At 43.0% G+C, this 11243-nt stretch overlaps 1 protein-coding gene across 1 annotated transcript; it reads left to right on the top strand.

Moving 5' to 3' along the window:
- The first annotated feature begins 363 nt into the window (after window positions 1–363).
- On the top strand, window positions 364–1000 carry LOC108409542 (ataxin-3-like). The gene has a single exon (XM_037017326.2). It carries the CDS (start codon window positions 485–487, stop codon window positions 998–1000), a length of 516 nt encoding a protein of 171 aa, XP_036873221.2. The 5' UTR covers window positions 364–484.
- The last annotated feature ends 10243 nt before the right edge of the window (window positions 1001–11243 follow it).

Below are 11243 nucleotides of genomic sequence, written 5' to 3'. Positions count from 1 at the left end.
ATCCCAGTTCCCCATAGGTCAAGACCCAAAAGACCCAGTTTAAAACTTTAGGGCCCCTATGCTAAATCAATCACAGTTATTAAAATCCTATTTTAAAATAATATTTAATGGCACAGAAAAATGTTCATATATATTTTAAAGTGAAAAAACAGGTTATAAAATGTTTCACAGGCTGACTCAGCACGGGCCCGTGGGCTCCAGACAAATAAACATGGAGTCCATCTTTCAACAGTCCGGAGTACCAGAGGCTCAGAGTCGATCCCATAAATGAAAGATCATTTATATGCAATTAATTATAAAGAACATTGGTTTAGTTAGAAAATTAGGAAAACAATGGTTCAACTTGAATTCTCTCTTGAAGGGTCCAGATTTAATATCAGACACATACCTTGCACTTTTCTTGGCTCAGTTACAACAGGAAGGTTATTCTATATTTGTTGTTAAGGGTGACCTGCCAGATCGTGAAGCCGACCAACTCCTGCAGATGACCAGGGTCCAACAGATGCATCGACCAAAACTTATTGGAGAAGAATTAGCACAATTAAAAGAACAGAGAGTCCAAGAAACAGATCTAGAACAAGTCTTAGAAGCAAATGATGGGTCAGGCATGTTAGACAAAGATGAGGAAGATTTGCAGAGGGCTTTGGCACTAAGTCGCCATGAAATTGACATGGAAGACGAAGAAGCAGATCTCCGCAGGGCTATTCAGCTCAGTATGCAAGGTAGTTCCAGAAATATATCTCAAGATATTCCACAAACATCAAGTACACCTCTTACTTCAGAAGAGCTATGGAAGAGAAGAGAAGCCTACTTTGAAAAGCAGCAGCAGCGGGACCCGCCAGGACAGCCTTCACACCCATGTGAAAAGCCAATGACAAGTTCAGGGGCCCTCGGGGGTGATCCAGGGGATCCTATGAGAGAAGAAGACATGCTTGAGGCAGCTGTGACCATGTCATTAGAAACTGTTAGAAATAGTTTCATAACAGAAGGAAAAAAATAATACCTAATACCTTTTACAAATCATTTACATATTTATACTTTCCAACATTATCTTTTGTTATTACAGCATAAGGGTCCATTTTGGTAATGTCAAAAAGAATAATGTTCCACAGAGGAAATAAGACTCTTAGGTGGTTTGCAACAAAAAAGATGAGAAAATGGGAAAATGCATCAGTTGTATGATCTTCCAAACAGTAGCCAAAGAGACATTTAAAAATTACAGAAATTTAAAATAGAAAAAAAAATGTTTCACAAATATTTATTTCAATTTGTTTCAAAATTTTCAGTCTGGGGAATAAACACACATCAGTTAGACACTGGCAAAACTGTGGTGACAAGGAATGCTGACCTCATCTGCAGGTCACACATCTCTCTCTCCAGGGAGAAGTTGTCAAACCCATCAAGAGCTGAAGGACAGTACCTCAATTATATGCAGAACACAAATTATCTGTAACTGGAATCAGCAAACACACTTAGCAGGAAGCACGCCCTCTCAAAGAGGTCCCTGTTGTCAGAGGAAACACTCAAGTCCCACTGAGTCCCAGGCAAACATTCCCAGCCCCATCAGTGCCCCGGCCAGTCTGAACATCCTCTTCCGAATGTGCCCAGCCTGTCTCATTCTCCTTCAGTATGCTGCTGGGGGCAGAGAAAAGCTGGCCCACTTGCTAATCTGCACAATGGGAGCTCTTTTCATGGCACAGGACCATTTTGGCATCAAAGCACACTGCTGGTGGCCTGGTGCCTCTGGTCCTGAACCTGAACTGAAGCCAGCAGAAATGAAATTTTGTTGACAGAGTAGGCACTAGGAGGCCTTAATTTTAGGCTCCATTGATCTAGCTTCTGGATCCAGTTTGTGCTTGGGCAAATCACCATTACTCAGCTAAGACATCCTTCAGGTCTCTGACCTTCCACCACCACAAGACAGCTCCCTCCCCAATATGAAAAGCAGTTGAATCAGCAAACTGTGACAATGTCAGTTGTTGTCCTCCCCACTCCGCTCTGGGTAAATGCACCTTTCACCTAGGGGCTCAGCCCCAAACCCTGGAGTCCAATCTGTAGGCCTCTTTCTCTCCCACCCAACATGGAACTTCTTAGCAGAACATTTAAGCCCTGCCTTCAAAATGCATCCCAAGCACAAGTGCCTCTAACCTTTTATGCTGTACCACCCTGTCTAAGCTAACATCACCTCACATCTGACTCTTTTAAAAGCCCCTTAACTGGTCTCTGCTTCTGGCTTCCACTCTTGCCCCTGAAAAATCTATTCCTTACCCAGTAGTCAGGTCATGTCACTGCTCTGCTCCCTCCTCCAGTGTCTTCCTACCTGCAAGGTCTTCCCATGGTCTCTCTGATCCTAGCAAGCTAGTCCCCACCCTACTCTTCTCCCTCCACTGGCTCCCTCATTCCCTTCTCTCCAGCTATTCTGTCTCCCACCTCAGAGGCTTTGCACAGGGATTCCCTCTGCTTGGAATGTTCTACTGTTTATCAATCTTCTCTTCCTTCAGGTCTCTGCTTATGAGTCACCTCCTTGGCAAGGCACTATATGGCACATATTTTACTGTGTGTTCCCGACTAGAATATACACTACTTGGTGGCAGGAGCTTCCTTTTGTTTATTGCTGTATCTCCGGCACCCTAGTATAGTGTCTGGGAATGTGCTCAATGAAGAAATAAATGCATAGCTATCTTGCTCAAAGTCTCTGTCTGATGACTGTGTTGACACTCGCTGTCAAAGTGTCTACTGAAGAATATATGCAATCCCTATCAAAATACCAAAGACTTTATTTACAGAGTGAGAGAAAATAACCCTAAAGTTTGCTTGGAACCACAAAAGACCCCAGGTAGCTACAGCAATCTTGAGAAAGAACAACAAAGCTGTGGGTATCACACTCCCTGATCTCAAACTATACTATAAATCTACAGTAATCAAAACAGTACATTAACTGGCACAAAAACAGATACACAGATCAATGCAGCAGAATAAAGAGTCCAGAAATATGGTCAATTAATCTACAACAAAGGAGGCAAGAATATACAATGGGGAAAAAACAGTCTCTTCAATAAATGGTGTTGGGAAAACTGGAACAGCTACATGCGAGAGAATCACACTGGACTACTGTCTTATGCCATGTGCAAAAATAAACTCAGAATGGATTAAAGACCTAAATATAAGATATGACACTGTAAAACTCCTCAAAGAAAATATAGGCAGTACACTCTTGAACATCAGCATTAGTAATTTTTTTCTGGATATATTTTCCTATGTGAGAGAAACAAAAGCAGAAATAAATGAATGGTTATACACTAAGATTTGTGCACCTTATTGTATGTGCCTCAACAGAAAAAAATTTAAATAAAAATAACTAAACAACAAGTGGGACTACATCAAACTAAAAAGCTTCTGCACAGCAAAGGAAACTATCAACAAAATGTAAAGATCATCTACTGAATAGGAGAATATATTTGCAAATGATATGTCTGATAAGGGGCTAATATACTAAAAAGTCATACAACTCAATACAAATAATACAACCCCCCCAAATAATCTGATTAAAACATGAACTAAAAATGAATTTTAAAGAGTATTAAAAATGGACTAAAAATGAATAGATGTTTTGCAAAAAAAGACATACAGATGGGCAACAGATACCTGAAAAGATGCTCAACGTTATTAATCATGATGGAAATGCAAATCAAAACCACAATGAGATACCACCTCACACCAGTCAGAATGGCCACTCTCCCAAAGACAAGAAATAACAAGTATTGGTGAGTATGTGGAGAAAAGGGGAACCCTCCTACACTGTTGGTGGGAATGTAAATTGGTACAGCCACTGTGGAAAGCAGTATGGAGATTTTTCAAAAAAATTAAAATTAGAAATACCAAATGACCCAGCAATTCCACTTCTGGGAATCTACCTAAAGAAAATGAAATCATCAATTTGAAAAGATGTATGTACCCCTATGTTCTCTGCAGCACCATTTACAATAGCCAACCTCTGGAAGTAACCCAAGTGCCCATAGATGGAGGAATGGATAATGTGGTGCATATACACAGTGGAATTTTACTCAGATATAAAAAAGAATGAAATCTTGCCATTTGGAACAACATGGACGGACCTAGAGAGTATTATGCTAAGTGAAATAAGACAAAGATAAATATCATATGATTTCACTTATATGTGGAATCTGAAAATAAAACAAACAAAACAGAAATAGACTCATAAACACAAAGACTGGATTGTTGGTTACCATGGGGGGAAGAGTGGGTGAAACAGGTGAAGGAGATTAAGAGGTACAAAATGCAAATTATAAAATAAATTAGTTGCAGGTATGGAAGTATAACATAGGGAATATAGTCAATAATGTAGTATATTTGTATGATGACAGATGGTAGCTACACTTATTGTGGGGAACATTTAGTAATGCATATGATTGTTGAATTACTATATTGTACATCTGAAACCAATGTAATATTGTTTATCAACTACGTTTCAATAATATTTTTTTTGTTTCAATTGAAGAATGAGAAGAAAATTGTTCCTTAATGTTGCAAAGATGTCACAGAGCTCACTCTGGTGAACCAGAGGTAGAATGTCCCAAGCTCTGACTATTTAAAAAAGCAGCTCCTGATGTGGGGAGGGAGTCCTCTGAACCCTAAAACCCCCACAGATTATGATCAAAAGCACTGGATTAGATGATTCCTAAAGGCTTCTCTAACCCAAAAGTCAACTACAGAGAGGGGGTCAGAGCAGCAAAAAGACCTTCCCTGGTCTGTCCTTTCCCTGGAGCTGCTGTCTGCCCTGACAGTGGGCACAGACAGGCAGAAGGAAGAACCTGATGCCATGTGGCATAATTGCCCTGAAAGAAGGGGTCCCTTGCAAACAAACGGTAGAGCTGCAGCAGTCACCTCTCAGTGAGCCCTGCTGCCTCAGGAGTGTAGTGCCAAGCAATCCACTAATAAGAGCTGAGCAAACTGTACCAAGAAAGCCAGCTGATCCTTGGGGAGATGAGCACCCAGGGGTCAGCATGACCCCAGACTCCTATCCTAGCGGAGGTTACCTTACAGAAATGCTGCTGCTGTTGGTCGCATTGTGTCACTAACAGACAACTGCAGCAGGCATCACTGTCAGTTTCTGGACTGTGAATCAATGACACCAGAGCTTTAGGAGTCCCACGAGAAGGCTGGATGAGGTCACTGAACTTGAGTATCAAACGAGGTAATGGGCCATAATACAGTCTCTAGAACAAGTGTTCAATAAATGTTAGATGCTATTAGTCCAGACAATATAAAATTGATTGGTACTAGACTTTCCTGGGTGGATTTGTTCATTCCTTCAAGAAACATTTGCTGGGCTCCTACTATGTACTAAGCCATAAAGAGAGGAAAGGCTACAAAAGATTCACCTGCCTTTTGTAAGCTGAAAATGTATTAACAACGATGGTGATGAAAAGGGCAGCTAACCTTTTTTGAACACTTGCTGTGCACCAGGTACTGCTGGATCTTTAAGTGAAATCTGATATAATCATTGCCTGAGCCCTGGATGTTACTATCCTTGTTTCAAAGAGGAGGAAATTTAGGCTGAGAGATTTAGTCAAGGTCACAGAGGGCTCAAATCCCCTTTCAAAGCCAATTCCCTGAAACAGCGGTTTACCATTTAACCTAATGGATTAACCCTGAAGGAGGATAGAGGCCTCATCTTCTGGTGAGTTAAGGGAGGGTTTCTGAAAACATAAGAAGAATATGACTATTACCAGACGTTCCTGCTCCAGCGGGTGCAAGAGGTCAACCCAGGAGCTCAAGTCTGGAATCTGTAGCAGTGGCATTTAGCTACACAGCTGCCAACTGAGAAACGAGCAGAGGAGGGACTATCTTCCCAGACTTTCTACTGGGTGGAGGGATGAAACCATTCTCATTTTACCCCTGAACTTCTTGGCATTTCTGCCTATTAGAAATACAAGGTGTAAACTGAGACGTTATTCCCCTCTCATAATCCCCACACATCCCACCTGTAACTTTCTCACGACACTAAACAGTTTCTATCTTACTCTGACATAGAAGGTGCTAATTTTTACTGAATATATTATTTAAGAAAGGCTAAACATAGATACATAAAGTGCCAGATACCTTTTGCTGAAAGAGCCCTAGAGATAGATAAGGCCACTGTAAATGATCTGCCCAAGGTCACAAAGTCTGTCATGTAACAAACACCTCGCAGCCCAGGGATCTTTTAATGACACCATTATTGCCTCTTCTAACCATGTCAAAGGCTGAAAAAACTGAGAGGGAAAAGGAGAAATGTGGGCAAATACTTCTGGAATCTAGCCAGAGGCTAATAGTCCTGTGGTGCAGGACAAAATCAGGCCTCTGCAATTCACAATCACCAATGGGCAAACAGATGGTAACAGTGATAACAAATATAATCACGGAAATAATCCAGAGCATTTATACGGTACTTACTATGTGCCTGGCGCCATTCTAGGGATTTTACAAATAGTAACTCTTATAATCGACCTGGTTTATTAGATGAGGACTATCCCTATCTCCATTTTTCAGTAAGGTAAGGATAAGTAGTGGTTAAGTAACAAGCCCAAGGTCATCTAATAGCAACTGACATTTATTGAGCACTTGCCATGCGCCAGAAACAGTCCAGATACTGCAGAAGTCCCATTATCTCGTTTAACACTCAAAGCAATCCTAAAATAAATACTCTCATTATCATCACTTTCAGATGAAACCCGTGGGGCTTGGGGAGGACTTGTCCAAGCAGCCTGAGCTCAGAGCGCATGCTCTTAACCACTAAGCTATGTCGCTGCGTGCAGGGCGAGCTGATACAGCCCGGACAAGAGCGGACGCGGCCCTGGGCAGAGGCCTCCAGGGCCCGGAGCGTCACGGAGGAATCCCAGCCAGGGCCGCGCGGGGATCAGATCTGAGGTGTGAGGAAGAACCTCCGCATCTCCAATCTCAGCGCCCCAGTCCTGAGATTCCGAGGCGGGATCCTCCGCGCACGGCGAGCCGCTACTGCCCCCTGCTGCCGGCCCGCCCCGGACGGAGCCCAGGCCCGCGTCCAACTCTGCCGTCTCCGGGAAGAGCCGTGCCTGCGGCAGAGCGCGCGCGGCCGCTCGGCCCCCTCGTAGCGTGGGCTGCCACAAATCGCCTGCCCGCCACGTCCGAGAAAACCGAGGCCCTAAACTTTAAGCACTCTCCTCTCCGCCCTCACTTCCCTTCCCACAGCTCCGGCCTGCCATTCCCCTTCGTTCCTTCCCCTTGGGCGCCGGGCCGAGTCCCACCGGCCTCCGGCCGACTACGCGCCTGGCTCCTGTACCGGACCCGCGGGTTGCCATGGTGATGCGAAGCCCAGGAGACGTGCCGGAAGGGGCGGGGTCCCGGGCTGCAGGCGCGTGCCCAGATTCCCTAGAGCATGTCAGGTGCCCCCCGGTTGCCATGGTGATGCGGCTTTCGTAGGGTGGCAGCTAGCGTGCGCCCAGGCTGCAAGAAAGTGCGCGGAAAAGGCCTTGCGGGGCGGTTCTTCCTCAATCCCAGCCAAGACCCTTACGGTCTCCTAGAAGTCGGGGAGAGCTCCTTGCAGCTCACGCTGCCGGGTTGCTGCCACCGACCAGCAAAAAGAGCGAGGACTGAGGGACACAGAGACTCCCTTGGACTCTCCGAATTCCAAGGATGATGGGCGTCAGCTACGGTCCTCATTTTCCCGCCATCAGCACCCTTTTGCCCGCAGTTACCATGGTGATGCAGGCCGCGTGGGCAATCCGATCTGCTGCCCGCTTTCCCCACACTCTGCTTCCTTAGGGCTTCTCGTGACTTGACTCTCTTAGCCTCTCATTGCTTGAGTGAGGTTGCACAAGGGTGGGCTGGATCCCTGTCACAGCAGGACCGTCTGACCTTTTCGAGGCTGCCTAGTTTCCAGTAGCATGGGTGTGCCATAATGTACTTAACCAATCTCTTACTGGACAACATAAAATTTTTTCCCAATCTTCTGTTACTATAAACAATACTGTACTAATATCCTTGTATATACTTCTGTGTACATGTGCAATTTTCTCTGTAAAATAAATTTCCAAAAGTAAAATTGCTGTGTCAAAAGCCAAATGTAATTTTAATTTTCGTGGATGAGGCCAAATTGCTCTCCAAAGACACAAGCAAATTTACATCCTCACCAAAAAACTGGAATCCAATAATTTTAATTAGGATTCTATCAACAGTGATGAACTGCTGTGAAAGAATTTTTCCGGAGCCAGTGCCATTGAGCCAATTTAATTCTTTGATGAGTTTTTTTATACAATATAATCAAACGGTATCCAATCACATTTGTATTCTAGGGAAATTGTCTTCTCTGAGTGATTACTTTACATGTAAGTTTTATAATAAACATTTAACTTATTTAAATAATTTATATATCTAGTTTGATTTTCATTTCTGTCATTAGAAGTTTCTTATGTCAACATCATATTACTGAGAAAGAAAAAGAAAAAACCTCTGACATTCAAAAGCAGATCTGACATAGCTTAGCCATGTAATTCTCCTACCAGATGTAAACAATATCACATAATACCAACCCTAGGGTTAGGTTACTCTGATAGCATGATAAAATGAGACAGAACAAGGCTATTTAATAATATTATTTATACAGACAAAAACAAGGTCACTGTCGCATCCACAAAACACAAAACATCCTCCTCTCTTGGCTAAAATGAATGACTACCACTGTCACTACTTAATAGTTTTCTTCTCAGTGCAGGCTGCCCTCCCTAGAGATGAGATTTATTGAGATACCTAATCATAGAGCTGCTCCTGATCTCTGAAAGCATCCAATCTAGAGCAAAGCCTGCTTTCACAGACCCTCCCTAAATCACCCAACCAAAGCTCAAACCCTATAATAGTTTCTTTAACTGAGATACCCCATAGTTCCTCTGTGGTGTGTGTTCTCCCTCAGAGTGACAAGTAATACACCCAATTTGTTGTTCAACTACAGATCTGTTCTTGGTGGTCTTTGGCTAGAGGGCACTGCCACTAGCCAGTTCAATTTTCTTTGGTAAAATTTTGCAGATCTGAAATTTGTCAATGGTAGTCCTCCATAAATGTTTAACAAAGAACAAATTGTACATGGACAGTCTATTTTCATTTGATTGATTATTTCAACCTGATCTGATTTTTCCCAGCCTTTGCAATATTCATTCAATGTTATACTCAAGATATGAGTCTTCTGAGCTTTTTTCAAAAAACATCTTTGGCAGATGCATCTTAACCATTGTCAGTTTTATATTGTATTGTTTGTTTTTACCAGTGATAGTCATTATGAACTGGACAGAAGATTGATCATTTTTATCTAGTTGACTCAAGAACCATCAGTAGGGCAATGATGTATGGACCTGGATATGTTGCAAAGTAAGAATGTTCTGCATCAGTTGGCAGCCTGACCATGTGCTGCCATGCCTTTCCTGGGCACTGGGAACACAGGCCCTGCCGCAAAAGAATTCGTGGTCTAATCAGAGGGATATAAAGAACTGGCTGGCCTCAATTTGCCAGTTGGATGAGAATGAAAAAGGTCTTCCAGATGGAGGCAACAGCCAGATACAAGGTGTCTATCCATTCAGTGAATGTTTGTTGAATGCCTATGCTATGCCAGGAACTGGGCTGGGCACTGGGGATGCAGGGATGAATAAGTTCCATGGGCACCCTGCCCTCCCAGAGCTCTCAGTCCTGTGGGAGAGAGGCATATTAAATAATCACACCAATGATTCTAACACATGATGAGAAAACCCCAGGGTTCTGTGGCAATCTGACTAGCAGGGTTCAAGGAAGGCTTCTTCTTCTTTTTTTTAAATTGAAGTATCATTGATACACAATCCCACATTGGCTCCAAATGTACAACACAGTGGTTCAATGATCACCTATGTTATCAAATCCTTACCCTCTCTGGTGCGATTATTATCTATCAACATAGAAAGATGTTACAGAATCATTGATTATATTCTCCATGCTGTACTACCGTCCCCATGAGCAACTTATCTTGTGATTGTGAATTAAGATTCTTTAAGATAGTCATTTTTAATTTCAGATATGAAGGATGAGTTGGAAGGCTCTTCCTGGCAGAGGGAGCAGCCCATGTGCTGATGTGAGAAAAGGCTTGGCTCTTTTGAGGGCATGAAAACAGGCCAGTATGGCTGGAATAAAGTGGACTGGGGAAGGGAGTTGGGGGATGAAGTCAGGAGACAGCTGTCTGCTTCTGCAAAGCCTTGTCTACTATGCTAAGGGTTTGCATTTTAATTTAAAACCAACAAGCCAGGGAACATTATCAAGAGAAGGAGTGGTATGATGAGATTAGAAATACATTTTTTTTTTACAATGTCATGGTGGAGAATGGATTGAGGGGAATCACAAATGCCAGAAACCAATTAGAAGGAAACTGCTACAGTTGTAATTGGAGCAGGTGCTGTTCAGAGGGGGAAGTGGTCAGTGAGCATAGAAAGTGGAACGAGATTGGCATGGATGGAGGAATATGTGAGCTGAGGAAATGTCTAGTGAAAAATATGGAAACAAGCTTATTATGAGTTGAACTGGGTACTCCTCGAATCCATATGTTGAATTCTTAATCCCCTGTGCCTTCTACTGTGACTGTATTTGGAGATCGAGTCTTCAAGAGATGTTTACAGTTAAAGGAGGCAAGCAGCTGGGACCTAATCCAATGGGACTGGTGTCTGCGTGGAGGAAGAGAGAGCAGGGTGGCATAGAGAGAAGCAAGTGAAGACACAGTGAGGTGCAGCCAGCAGGGGGCCAGAGAGATGCCTCTGGAGAAATGAAACTAAACCCAAGCCTCGGACTTCCTCCCTCCCAAGTTGTGAGAAAATACATTTCTGTAGTTAAACCACCTAGTCTGTGACATTTTGTGACAGCAGCCCTAGAAGAACTAACACAAAACCAAATGTCCAAATAAGAGGGCATTTGGGAAATAAATTATGGTGCATCCTTATTATAAAAAAGAGTCTTACCCTCAAGATACACCCTTGCAAGGTCAAGATTTTGACTTCACAAGTTTCATTTAATACCTTCTCTTTGGCTGGAGGAACTTTGTTGCATTTACAAGGACAAATATTGAGCTTCAGGAGCAGCCATCAGGATATCTTCATCGCAGAGGCCTAATTGGTGCAGGCTGTAGCTCAGTTTGCAGCTTTATAGTGGTGACAATCCCAGGCATCAATCAAATAAAGCAGGAAAAAATGAGGGAGAGC

Source organism: Manis javanica, chromosome 5 (assembly GCF_040802235.1).
Source record: "Manis javanica isolate MJ-LG chromosome 5, MJ_LKY, whole genome shotgun sequence".
Taxonomy (NCBI): domain Eukaryota; kingdom Metazoa; phylum Chordata; class Mammalia; order Pholidota; family Manidae; genus Manis; species Manis javanica.
Note: the sequence above shows the minus strand (reverse complement) of the source record. Positions and strands in the feature narration are given on the sequence as shown.